The 14,481-nt window shown below is 32.6% G+C and overlaps 1 protein-coding gene across 1 annotated transcript; it reads right to left on the bottom strand.

Moving 5' to 3' along the window:
• Nucleotides 1–10,402: 10,402 nt before the first annotated feature.
• Nucleotides 10,403–12,807, bottom strand: LOC107846908 (protein LAZY 1). Its single transcript, XM_016691181.2, has 6 exons — nt 12,653–12,807; nt 12,493–12,559; nt 11,958–12,404; nt 11,511–11,875; nt 10,758–11,019; nt 10,403–10,651 (listed from the first exon to the last, which is right to left on the bottom strand). The coding sequence occupies exons 1-6, from the start codon at nt 12,656–12,658 to the stop codon at nt 10,632–10,634; spliced, it is 1,167 nt and encodes a 388-aa protein (XP_016546667.2). The 5' UTR covers nt 12,659–12,807; the 3' UTR covers nt 10,403–10,631.
• Nucleotides 12,808–14,481: the final 1,674 nt, after the last annotated feature.

Below are 14,481 nucleotides of genomic sequence, written 5' to 3'. Positions count from 1 at the left end.
AATTCGAATGAGGACTAACCCTCAATTTCGGAATAACTTCCCTATTAGTATTTTTACCCCGAAATGGACTAGAGTCTTCACGAGGATTGTGCTTGATTTCTTCCTTTGACTCTAATACCACTTCCTCATCCTTAGCATCTTCATTCATGAATGGTTCAGTTGGTTGGTAAATCACCGAGGGTTGCTCAACATCAAGCTCATTATCAATATCGAATTCTTGCTCTTCATCCTCACACTCTTCCATTATTTTAAATAATTCCACAGACAAGATATCATCTAAACATAATGTAGAAAAATATTTTGGATGATTAACCTCAATATCTATCTCCTCTATCCTTTCTCTTTCCTTGTTAAATGCCCTAATGTCTTGACGCATGTCACATATGGTATCATTCGTTATGTCTATACGATCCAACATTAGTTGAAGCATAGCTTCAATGTCACTCTTTACAGTGCTTCGTTCTTCCTTTTCCTGACCATAAGACCTGTCATACTCATAAAAAGAACTAGAACTTGAGTTAGCGCAATAGGGGAGGGGGCATTTGGGCAATCACTCCAATGTCCATCTTGACCACCATATAAAGAACAATTATACTCCCAGTAGGGTAGAGATGGTGCACACATCTCTCTCCGGGGAGCATATCTACAATCTTGCCAAAAGTGGGTCTATCACAATATAGACATGGATCATCTAGATAAGATTTCCAACCATCAGAATCACATTCATTCCATGATTCCATAGTAAGAAATAAACAAAAATAAAGAAAATCTACCTAACACAAGAAATAAAGGAAATCACAAACAAATATTTACAAGTTTGAATTCAAGCAAATAAGCTAAAATTCAAAACTAACATAATATGCCAAATCGTTCCCCGACAACGGCGCCATTTTTGATAACGCTCAACTTAAACCTCAATTTAGTGTAAGGTGGTCATCGTCAATATATTTACCCAACTTTGGAGTTGGGGTCGAATCCACAGGGAATAATGTGAGTGGAGATTAAACTAGTTTGAACCTAAAGCTACAAGTCAAATTCAAACAACTGGCATGAAAAGATAAATGGGGGTTTTGAGTTTAACAAGTAATTATTGGTCACCTTGGTTTCAGTTTGTAATCAAGAGTTTATGAAATAACTAGGATTATGTTCACTAGGGCTTACGGTACATGACAGATACTAAAATTTACTCAAGGTTCTCACGGTAGTTAGGATGACAAGCTATCTTTATCGATAGTATACTCAAATGTCTCTCGACCTATTCAAGGGTCTAATTCCCTAATCCTCTCGGACTTAGGAAATCGCTTGTCACTACACAGATTTTACCTCAGGTTAATCAACCTTGCTACAACACTAATTATTAAATGAAGCCTTTTCGAGTCCCTGTTGATAACTCACTTCCTACTGTTTATGATTTCTTTCTCAAGCAAACCAAAGTAGGCACGCCTATTATTTGCAACCAACTGACATAAATTATAGTCTCAGAATTACCAAGAAATCCTAACACCTATTAAACCTTGAGTATTTAACACCTTATCATGACCTAACCCTAGATCCCATAATCCAGGTTAATGGAATTTAGTCATTTATGATGTAACGAACGAAACACATAATTGAATTCATGATTTGAAAGATAAACTTACAGAGATGAATAATAACTAGTGAATCACAGATTAGATCACAAAGGAAATTCCAAAGTAATGATATTAGTCTCTTCAAGGATTTACTTCTTCAAGCCAAGAAAATAAGAGATAGAAAATATCAATGTGTTGTCTCCCCAAAAACTCAAGTGTGGATCTCTCCCCTTCTGTGGAATAATAATATTAGAAAACCCTCCTACAAATCTTTAAATAGTCAACCTTAAATAAGGAAACAAAATTAAAATTTAAGATTTTCTTTGGGATGGGTGACGGCATTTTTAACGGCGCGTCATAAGTATGACGGCGTGTGCAGGATTCCGTCAAAGTCTCCAGTGAATTACTATCTTCAGATTTTTATGACGGCAAATCTGACGGTGTGTCAAATATGTGACGGCCCGTGAAAAATGTTCTCACATCTTCATTGGAAATCAGCATAATCTACCTCAGGTTGACGGCCACTTTGACAGCCCGTCCCATGCTTGACGACGCTTCCGAAACATCGTCACATTTCATCTCAATTCCTCAGGTTCTGTCTAAGTTTGACGGCAACTTTGATAGCCTATCATATGTCTGACGGTGCTTCAGAAATGGCGTCAACTTCAGTATAGCTCATTTGGACCTGATTTCAGCTGATTTATTCTTATTTTCTTTGGTTTCCTCCCCAATTACTTGTATCTACATTAAAAAAATAAAATAATCAAAAAAATAACAAAAGTTGCTTAAGACTTTGCAATTATTTTGAGCTAAAAAGCATTAAATATTTTAGCTTTTGCTCACACATCAACAAGGCTACTTGGGAGGTCGAGTGCACCATAAGGTGTAGTACTCACAACTCTTTATCATTTTTATGCAATTTATTTGCTTTTAGTTTGAGGACGAACTAGTGTTTTAGTAGTGTATAATGTAACAACCTTAAATATGAATTTTTTGATGTGTTTTGATCATTTTACCCTTCTTTATAGTTGTTACATACTAATTATGAGGTGTGAAAATGATTAGCATGGTCCCTAATGCATTTTAGGATGATTTAGAAGAGTTTGAAACTCTTGGAGGCTTTAAAAGTCATTAGTTTGACTTTTGATAAAATTTTATATTCGAGCATTGGATGGAGATTTGGTCAGTCCCATTAGCTCTAGAATATCAATTTTGGGTTAGTAGCGGAACTATTTTGGATTTGGAATCTTTAATGTTAAGGATCCCAGGGTTAATTTGTCGTATGAAATCCTTTTGAAAATTCAACATTGTCATTGAGTTTGAAACATCAAAGTTAACCTAGCAGCATATATGATTTATTCTGTGGAGTGAACGAATTTTGACATAGACTTTGGAGTTGTTGTTTCAGCTGATGCAACAACTGATATCTGGTGCACGAGATATTCCTTGTAAACGCAGTCCATTAGCCATAAATTTAGATAAGGAAATCTTCCTTCATCACGATCGCGAGGGTGGTGGCTGCAACCCCAAAAGGTTATTGATTTAGGTTGGGTTCTTTTTCTCAATCGCGAATGCGATGGATCTAGATCACTATCCTTTGTAATGTCAAGGTCTCACCGTGAACGCGAAGGTCAAATTATTGTCTTGGTCAATGTTGACCCTGACAATCAAAAGGTATTGACCGTGATCGCGGGGTACTGTTCACAAAACAGTATAAATACTCTATTTTTTGGTACTTTTCTCCAATTTTGGACCTTGGAGCTTCGAAAAGGGACAATTTCTAAGGTTTTCTTCATTATTTAAGCTTGGATATGCTCCAAACTCTTATTCCCATTAATTTCTATTATTCTTATCTTTAAAATGGTTTCAAAACCTTGATTTTAAATTGAATTTTTGGGGGCATTGCTGATAGAGCTTTAAAATGGATTTTCTTCGCGTTTTCTCATGAGTTTTCAACTGTAAACTCCTACACTCTTGATGAACATGTTTCTAAAATAAAATTTCAATCTTAGCCCTTTCATTTTGGAACTCATTTTTTAACTAATTTTGGATACATTTCTAATATAGCTAATATGAGTATGATTAGCTTCCTTTTGACGCGTAGATTATGTTTTTGATAGTTTTAGCTCATGTTTAGATAATTTTTGAAGGAAAGGCTCTACGTTAAAGGATTAGGCTTGGATCTTTGGATTTTCGAAGTAGGTTATGGCTTAACTTTCTTCAAACTGAGTTGGGTAGTTAACAATCATGTAAAGTATGCTATGAGTGGGGGAAATTAACCATGAAAATTATATTTTGAGATTATTATTGTTGTGTGCCTGTGTTGGGGATTATATGCATATTGTTTTTTACTTGAGAGAATATATATTGTGTGTTTCCCGTGTGAGGACTTTATTTGACATTATTGATCTTATCTGTGCATTAAATATCAAGTTTATTATTGCGATGTTCGTGCAAGGGTTTGAATAGATATTGTAGCCCTTATTGGAGAATTAATTGCCTAGTAATACTTGAGAGAGGGGTTTTTGAAATGATTTTTTGATGTCTTACATGACTATTTTTCTTGGTGGTGTCTAGTGAGGGCTTATATCATGGATCATTGACGCACTGAGTTGATTTTTAGGTTCATTTATACCGTATTGAATTGATCATCATCTTCATACTCATTGGTTATGAGCATTTTATCCTCATATATGTGTGTGTATATATATATATATATACTTCATGAGATATTGATACCACTAGAACACTTTATGAAAATCCTTGATCCGTGAACACTAGCTTGATAGGTGAGTTGGGATATGAGATTGAGTTATAAGAAAGTATACATATTGTGAACACCTCATGGGTCCTGTTTTGAAGCGCCGAAGCTCGAAAGGTGTATAAAAAAGTTATGCAATGACTTATTTTCATCATTATCATATAATCATTGCATTGCATTAATTACATTGTTGTGTATTCCCTTATGTATTTTTGTTATACAGTTAGTTTCCTTTATGGTCTTTATATCTTAGATTTATTAGTGGAGAAGGTGTGAGCTACCGTTTTGGAGCTTTTTTGTTTGCAGGCAACGTGCTCATAATATATTTTATTTGTATTATTTTCTACTTTGCCCAGTCGACTTATGATATGTACTGATTATAAGGACCGTACTCGCTCTTATTGTGTCCTTTTCAGTGCAAATTAGAAGCGTTGTTCCAGACTCCATCTATGTTTATCTTGTCTTTAATAGTATTCACATACATATTTTGTATTTTCAATTTTCAAACTATATATTAGATTTTCTTCTACTTATGACATTATTTTTGGGAATTTATGTATTTTTTTAGTTTCCTCTATGCTATACATTATTGCTTGACTTTGTTCTAGAAGTCTCGCCTTTTTTAACTTTCTTTCATATTTCACTTGTCTAATATTGTGTGAGATTTGACTTACCTACTAAGGCTAGTACTAAGATAGGTTCTATCATGACCTTAATTTAGAATCGTGGCTGTAAGATGTAAGAACTCCTAATGTTTAGTACTGTAAAATGAACTAAAATCTGACTTCTTAAAGTTTTCTTAATTTAAACTAGAGTTAATACATAAAAATGACCTTAAACTTGACACCAAATTATAACTTTGACCTTAAACTTTGATAGTGCATAAATAGGACATTTAACTATTCAAAACCTGAACAAATATGACCTCCGATTTTGCAGCTCCATGCCTGAGTCTCACTCACGCCTACGTGAAAAGGTAATCCAATCACACGATGCCACGTCGTTAAAAGGGCTGACTTGGAGAGAGTTCATATTTGTGCAGTTTTGAATAGTTAAAGGTCATATTTGTGCACTGTCAAAGTTTTGCTTTTTGTGTTAAAACAACGTCGTTTTTATTATTATTATTTATAAGGGAAAGGCTTAAATATGCCACTGAACTATCAGAAATGGCTTATTTATGCCATCCTTTAAAAGTTGGGCTCATTCATGCTATCGCCGTAACAAAACTGGTCCATCCATGCCATTACTTTTAACAACCGATTTTTAGAAAACAACTTTGCCACGTGGCAGCATATTAGAGGTCCACGTCATTTTTTAAAAAAAATATTTGTTTTTTAAAAAAAAAATTATCCATTAAAAAGAATCCATCCAACTTTTTGATCCATTAAAGATTAGTTTGATCTATGACGATTAGGTTAATAGTAGAGTCAAAATTTTCATTAAAAGATTTTAAAATAACATAAAAATATATATGAAGAAATCAATGAACATATATATATATATATATATATATATATATATATAATATACATTAATTTATTTTATACTCCCACACAAATATATACTCCCATGTTATCTAACTTATCAAAAATATATTGGATTTACTTTTGTTTTTATATATGCCAACTGGCCTTAGACTATATTAAACAAATTCCATGTCATCTTCATTTTATTCTTTCTTCTTAGATATTTTATTTCATTAAAGAGAAAAGAACAATAAAATTTTTTAACTAATCAATTCATTGAATTAAGTATATAATGAAATGATAAAGACTATACATATATAATACTTGTGAGTTGTAACTTGCATCCATGGCTTATATATTATTTTTATTCAATTTCTAATTAGGATTGAACCACTTAAAATTAATTATATAAGGATATAAAAATATGACGTCTCACCAATTTTTATGTAACTGTATCATTAAATCAAATTGTAATTTAAGAAAAATATAATTTTAATTTAGACAAATATTCTACCTCCAATGATTAATGTTGATTGTCAAATAATTATCTTAATATATGATTGTGTCAAAACATTAAACGACATATTAACAAAGATGAAAGGAAGCAGTATAATGAGTGTTTGAGAGAACAATGTCCCACATGAAAAGTAAAAAAGAAATGACATTATTTATAAAATGTCGGATATTTAAGGTCTCTTGAAAAAAAAATGTCAATTTGGTTCAAAGTGAATGATATCATACAATATTAAAAGTATTTTACAGTAATTAATTAGCACAATAATTGATATCAATGCCACTGTACTGAAATTTTTGTAGGATGAGTATGAGTATGATAGAGTGACGGCATGAGACGTATTGTCTTATTGTCTTTGCTTGTCTATGGATCAATTTACTATATTTGACCACAATTTTAAGCCGCATACAACCAAAAAAAAAAGTCGATGAGCTTGGTAACTATAAATACTCGGATACTATGAGGCGATACACAAATAATCTCAAAATTAGCTCATTAACAGTAATTAATCAAGTAAAACTTAGTTCAAAGGGAGATGATCATATTATTGATCCGTATTGTGAACAGAGTCACACGTGAAAGCCAAAAAAGGAAAAAAAAAAAAAACTATTGATATGGGGCAATATACAAATAATCTCAAATTTTAAAAGCATAGATCAAACTAATTTTTAATGGATCAAAAAGTTGGGTGGATTCTTTTTAATGCATCAAATTTTTTATTTTTTTTAAAATTAATTTTATAAAAAGAAAATCGATTGTTAAAAGTAATGGCATGGATGAGCCAGTTTTATAACGGAAATGGCATGAATGAGCCCAACTTTTAACCAATGGCATAAATGAGTCATTTATGATAGTTCAATGACATATTTGAGCCTTTTCCTTTTTTTATTTATTATTAGTATAGTTTCATCTTTAATTTAATATTTGAATAAATAATATTTAGATATATTATATAACTTAAATTTGTCCTCTGCTTTATAATATATACATACTCGTTAGATTTTTTTGTATGAGGCTGATCCGCCTAATTAATAAATCTTTAATATTGCTCTTTTTCCGCAATAACAAAAGAAATTAAATGTCATTTTCATCTTTGAGCCGAAAATAATGAAAACATAATAGTGAAGAGTCATTTAAAGGTCATATTTGTGGAGTTTTGAATAGTTAAAGGTCATATTTGCGCACTGTCAAAGTTTTAAGTCATATTTATGTATTATACCCTTAGATTTTAAGCTGGACGCGCCCAGTTTTGCGTATTGAACACGCGTTTTGCCACGTAGGATTGGAGGTCATATTTGTGTAATTTTGAATAGTTAAAGGTCATATTTGTGCACTATCAAAGTTTAAGGTCAAAGTTATAATTTGATATCAAGTTTAGGGTCATATTTATGTATTATCTCTTTAAACTAATATTAGAAGTTCAAACATTTAAGCCTTAAAAATCAATTTAATTCTCTTGGATTGATTTTTTTGCGTTCTTTTGCTGACATTTCTTCCCTTCTAGATGACAAAATGAATCTAAAAAAATTGAATATGCGCACAATACCAATATGATACAAGAGTGAATGCGCCCTTCTAGCAAAAATAATAAATAGCCACTTATTATACAACTAATAATAAATAAAAAATTATATGTGCACTTTAATTTTTTTCTTATTTGAATCATGTAAAGTTAAAACAAGAAGGAAAAAGGATTCAATTGGAGAATAAGTAGGAAATTTATTGATACTATAAAATTCCTAATAATTAGGAATCATTAGTATAAGTTTAGTTTATTTGGAACTTATGTTATTCTAACATTTGTAAATAATTTATGAAAAAAAAAAATCATATTAGAGAACTCTTTCTTTGCGAAAATATTTTAGACTTGTATAAATTAAGAATCATTTTTTTCTACAATAATACAACTATATCCACAATAATGTAGTCCTCAAACTAAAGTCTTGTTCAGACAGATTTTCTCTCAAGCTTTTTATAATTATTTTTTATATCAGTCATATATTGATCAATTAACTAAATCAATTTAATATAACATGATTCTATCTATAATTTCTCTCTTTTTTATCATTATTTAAGATTTCTTCATTAGCTTTTCCACATCGCCGCATTGTTTCAATCCCAATCAGTATTTTAATTGGCAATTTTGTCTCTTTCGGGGCAGGGCACTGGCAAAATGTCTCTAGGCACAAGTGTAGGGCTTCGTTCTGTAAGACTTAGCGCTAAGTATCCGATTGTACGCCTTAAGCATGCCTTATGCCCAATGAGGGGACTCACATAGGCAAGATTTTAGGCAAACTATGTGTCAAACTCTTTAATTAACGACGTTGACCCTTATAATTCTTTAATAAATAAATGATGCTTAATGAAATTTTTCATCTATAGGGATAAGAAGATTGGGAATTAACTCAAATAACAAGTCATTATATTACATATTTCCTATTTGAAATATCGTGACGGTGAATATCACTTAACGTTTCTTTTAAAAAATACTTTGTCGGATTTTGCATCTTCACTTGTCATTGATTTTTATATTATTGTCATACGTCTCAAAACTATCTTTTTTTTTTTATCGTCATACGTCTCAAAATAATCGATGTTTCAAAATAAATTATCATGTTATGTTATCTCAAAATTACCATGAGGGTACTAATAAGCTTATTCAATGCATATTTTTTTTTAGGATTGTAAACTACACAGTACTATAATAATATGTTTACAAAAATGTGAATTTTTTATTACGTGAAATTTAAGATATTAGAGTTATTTGCATCTCATAGTAGCTTTTATATCTTTTTTTTTTTAAATCTTGTACTTGTAAAATTATATTAGTAATTTTATTTTCTGTGAGTTTCTTTAATTATATTTTTAATTGTTTTAACCTATTATTATTATTTTATCATACTATTTTATACTATATTATAAATTAAAAATTTAAAGATCCATGGGACTTACGCCCCATCGCCTCGAGGCTTACGCCTCGCCCCTTGCTAAGTAAATGCCCCACCTCATGCCCCAACCTTTTGAAATAATGATCCCAACAACAGCCTCATAATTTGAGTTTAATCATATTCTAGGGGTACATCTAGCGCTTAAACTCACTAGATGACGCAATTCACGTGAATATTATTATGCTTCTTTTTAAAATTCAAAACAGATAAACACTAGTATAATGCAAAAAAGAAAAGGTGAATAAGAGACATGTAGAGGTAGGTTATGCAATATTTTAAAAAATAGATTGATATTCTCTTCTCACATATGGTATGTTCCTCTTTTTTATTTTTGGTTTTCCATCCGGTGTTCGGTATCTGCATTGGAGTCTCAACTAATTCGGATCGCTCGTTGCACAGCCCACTATGGTGGCAGCGCTCCCAACAGAGTTTTCTCCATACCAAGGGTCCAACCCTCGACATCTGGTTAAGGGTGGAGCAGAGGTTGATTTTTTATTTCTTCTTCTTCTCTCTCTTTTTTTTTAAAATTTTTTTTTTATGTTATTGATGGTCTATTCTATAGGTTAATATTATTTGTAATCATACACTGATTACTGTGTAATTTTAATATCTTCCAAAGTACGTATTTCATTAATTATTTAGTGTCAATATTATCAATACAGTTCTAATATTTTTCAAAGTGCACTTTTACATTCCTCTAAGTATATATCTAAAATTAAAAATAAACATATCTTTCAGTACACTTTTTATCTTTAAAAATTGATGTTATTTTTTAAAGTCGTATCCTTAATAATACAAGATAAACAAATATTTATTCTTTTTATATATATTTATTATTAATTAATGTGGTACAGCTATGGAAAATATATACACACTTAACTAGCTAATCATAATATTATAAGAACAATTTTAAATGGTAATAAATTAAATAGAATTAAACACGAAATTCACTAAAAGAAGTTTAAATTTACTATCATTCACGTGCTACTAAAGGGGTATCTAAAACGCTATAAGTAATTGGACAAGTCACAATGATGTTTCCTTTACAATAATTGTTTTTAATCATTATATTTTGTTAAGAACCAGATAAATTAACTGTATTTTGATAAATTTAACATGAAAGATGAATTGTTCCGTGAATGTGCTGTAATTGATTGACGATTAACATTAATACTTAAATCTTTAGCACAGAACAATTTTAGCTAATACATCTCAAGTTTTACATGCATCTCACACACATATGTTTAGAGGAACACACCCTCTTTTATTCTTCTCTGACAATCTCATCATGACATAACCATTCCAACAATGCGGCAGTACATGGATTTTGAAGAAGCAAACGTATCTTACAATATGAGCTGCTTTGTCATTTTAGAGCTCCAGCACCAGGTCTACAAATTAAACAACAAAACAAAATCTGCTTTTAGTCACAAATTTTAGATAAAATTATAAAATGATATTGGTATCCGCTAGAATCAAGATTTGAGAATCACTCACAATCTGCATCAGTTTTGATCCAGCATTCTCGGTTCTCGTTTAAATCACCATCTAGTGTGAACTGTTGCATGTTAGAGTGACCCTTGAGGACCTTGATGCTGGCCTTTGAGAGGCGATGGTGAGGGATAATCGTGATATCATCATGGTCAAGTGATAGTCCTCCACGATCATGTGGTCGCTCATTTTTTGAGGACTTGTCAGGCTTCTGTGATGATGCTATTGAGCTCTCAGGATGGACTTTTCTGTGGAACATTTGTAGGATCTGCACGACTTGGAAATATTTTAGTTGGAGCCTAACAAAGTGTATTTGGAAATTCAACTAACAATATATCTGAATTAGTGAATATACTTTCTCCTAACGCAATGACCTTCATTCTTGCTATTGAGTATCTGATGACTTTTTGTCTAAGAGTTTTGGAAATCTAAAAGTGCTGTGTCATTTGGTTCTATTGATCTAATGTTGTTCTGATACATCTTACCGCAGAGATTTGATTTCGGAACGTATTGTGCCATTAGTTCCAATCAAGAAATATTCTGGTCAGTAATAGTGACTATCTTCCCTAAGCGCTTTAATACATCACATCATACATTGACATCCTCTCTCAACAATCAATTTCTCATTAATTGCGTAAAGAACAGGCCTTCATCAAAATGCTTAGAAGATCATGAACTTAGCTGCTATCTCTGTTCATTTAGAGAAAAAAATAAAGAGATTATCCAATCAATTACCAAGATAAGGACGAAAGCACCCACCTTATGGGGTTTTGTCTCTGCTGATGACACTGAATCAACAGTTCCCCCAGAAGCTACTGAGTTCCGGGAGGAAGCATGAAGCATCTTTTTCTTGAGTATTTTTTTCATGAGGTGCACCGCAGATTTATCAGAATCCTTATCTGTTCGCTTCTCATATTTAGCTCCATAGTTTTCTTCTGCTAGTTTAGTTTTCTGAAAGAGCTCACCAAGTGAAGGCCTATGTTCTTTCTTAGCAGAAGCGGGAGTTGTCTCTGGCCATCCAACAGTTGATCCAAAGAGATAGCCTTGAAGTGGACAGACTGTTGTTCCATTTCCATTGCTCTCACTACTTTCAAATTGCTTGCCACTTAGTGTAATGGTGCTACCTGCAGTTGAATACATAATAATGAAGTGAAGTAAATACAAATGTAAGATATTATTAAGATGATGTAATTGCACATATACTACCATGGCTGCTTCTCCCAGTGCTAACATAGCTGTTTCTTCCTGAAGAAAGATTACAACCATCATCTTTAGCTTCAGCTCCCAGCACTTTCTCCAATTCATCATTGATCAGCTTCAGTTCATTTTCTGTCACTTCAGTGTCCTTTTCAGCAATATTTTCCACAGAGATGGAAAATGTTGGTGTCGAGGGATCATCAAGAAGGGGGTCAGTACCAAGTGTACCAATTGCAAGGAATCCATGGAAGAGCTCAGAAAGAGCAGCGGATGACGACTCTTCTTCGAAATCGTCGTGATCTGCCCCCCTTGTTGCTGCTTCTAGACCAGCAAAAGATTTTCTCAGGTGATTTTCTCTTTGGGCTTTGCTCAACGACTTATTGTAAAAATTAGATTTCGGGTAGCATTGTATATCATCAAGTGATGGCTGCCCAGTAAGACAAGTACAAGGATTCCCTGACACAATACAAATGTCATCCTCAGTCTCCCTGCTCTTAGTTGTATGCATGCATGGCAGGGAAATCGGAACAGAGAAAAACTTTACCTACAGAAAAATCCTTTAGTGGTTCGCTGCTATTTTGTCGAAATTTTCGATGCATCCAACCAAGTAACTGCAACAAAGTAAACAAGGACAAGGATGGCTACGCTATAATTATAGATAAATAAAATAAGTGATCTTTACTTTTTAACAGAATTTTTGTTACCTTCATTTTAGGAATAGCTTGTGCTAGCTGCGCTGATCTTAATGTGAGGAACAAAAGAACTGAAACTTCAATTAGTTTGTGTGAGTTATTTATAAAGAGTTAATTGTCAAAGTTGGCATAGAACGCCTCGGGGTCGGGGACAGCTTTAGAAAGCATACATGAAGTCATAAAGTTTGGGTTCACTGTATATTCTAATAAAATAAAGAATACTTTTGAATTTTGACGTCTTAAATTAAATTAAAAATGTGTCAATGTACCAAAATGTCTTATCCTTGTGATCTTAAGTATGTTGTGTCGAAAATTAAAGTTAAAGAGTTGTTAAAAGAGATAAAAGGTCATTGTTTTTTAAACACAATAAAAAGGAAAGCAAAAGGGAGTGTAATATAATAGGACTAATGGAACCACGGATGTATTCCTTTCTTGTGGTTCTTGCTATAGGTCCACTGCGTTGCATGGTTTATCAAAGTTGAGAACTTTAGATGTCAACATGTTTCACGCATGTCACTGATGAGAAAACAATTCATTTAATCTGAATTAGAGTATAACTTATTATATTTTATCTATGGCCCTTATATATATATATATATATATATATATATATATGTGTTGCTCAAGAAGTGCAGGATTACCTGACTTTCCCATATTCTTCCTTTTACTTCAGTATTGTGGAGATTAGAAAAGTTGTGAGTGCAACAAAATCTCTAACCACTGTAGTTGAATAAGTATATCTAGACTTCAACAGTATATAGTCCTTTTTTCTATATGTATGAGTAGTGAAAAATTATTTAACCTATTGTAGCGGAGAGATTTTGTTTTTTTTTTTTTACCTGTAAGAGATCTTGATACGATCCGGGTCGGCCTTAAAGCTTTAGATTACATCTTTCGAGGCGAATACAAAGAGGTCCAATCCACGATCAATCCAAGAGCTCAAGAGTACATGCGGTGGATCCCTTTTAGGCTCCTAAGCCCACAAGGCCGCGTGTGGAGCGAGCATGATTTGAAGAGCCCAAGTGGGTTATTTCCGAAATAATCACTTTTGGGCTATTTCTTGTAATAGGCCATCTTAGGCAAAGACAACACTATGAATATGTGTCTTAACCATTTTATTTGGTAACTTTGATGATATTTTGAATTGAATGCTCTTAGGAGTGAATTGTGAGCGTGGAATCGCTTGTGTTGACAACTTGTTTGGGAACTTGATTCCCTTGAGGTCTACGTAAGAAACTGATGTTTGATTTTACGATTTTTAGGGGTCTTTGCGTTTGATACACGTGTTGATTCTTACTTCTGCATAGTCTCTCTTATGTCAACTTATCTATCTTTACTTTTATGTATTGTTGCGTTTTTGCTTCTTTAGTTTAGTTTTCATCTTTCGGATCTAGATCCATATCAGATCTTAAAGACCATTTTCTTCTATTCATTTCCACATTGTTTACGTTGTAGCAAGTAATCTATCTTATTTTACATATTAATAATTAATAATCCTACTTTTTATCGATAGTCGTTCGTAGTACTTACAATCTTTTATGTGACCTCATACTCTAGATATATATTCTTTTACACATACGATGAGTGTAAAAAAAAAAAATAAAAGGCAGCCCGGTGCACTAAAGCTACCGCTATACGCGGTGTCCGGGGAAGGGCCACACCACAAGGGTGTATCGTACGCAGCCTTACCTTGCATTTCTGCCAGATGCTGTTTCCAAGGCTTGAACTCTTGAACCCGTGACCTCCTGATCACATGGCAACAACTTTACCAGTTACTCCAAGGTTCCTTCCCGTACGATGAGTGTATAGAAGTAAAATTCTTTTCTTCTATTTTGTTCAGT

This window comes from Capsicum annuum, chromosome 11, assembly GCF_002878395.1.
Source record: "Capsicum annuum cultivar UCD-10X-F1 chromosome 11, UCD10Xv1.1, whole genome shotgun sequence".
In the NCBI taxonomy this organism is placed as follows: Eukaryota; Viridiplantae; Streptophyta; class Magnoliopsida; order Solanales; family Solanaceae; genus Capsicum; species Capsicum annuum.
This window is presented reverse-complemented; position numbering and strand designations above follow the sequence as displayed.

Excerpts from the sequence above, each read along its gene's own strand:
- LOC107846908 (XM_016691181.2), bottom strand. Across the intron at positions 11,876-11,957 it reads CACTGGGAGAAGCAGCCATG|GTAGCACCATTACACTAAGT; the intron begins GTAGTATATGTG and ends ATTCAACTGCAG. Across the intron at positions 10,652-10,757 it reads GATCAAAACTGATGCAGATT|ACCTGGTGCTGGAGCTCTAA; the intron begins GTGAGTGATTCT and ends TTTAATTTGTAG.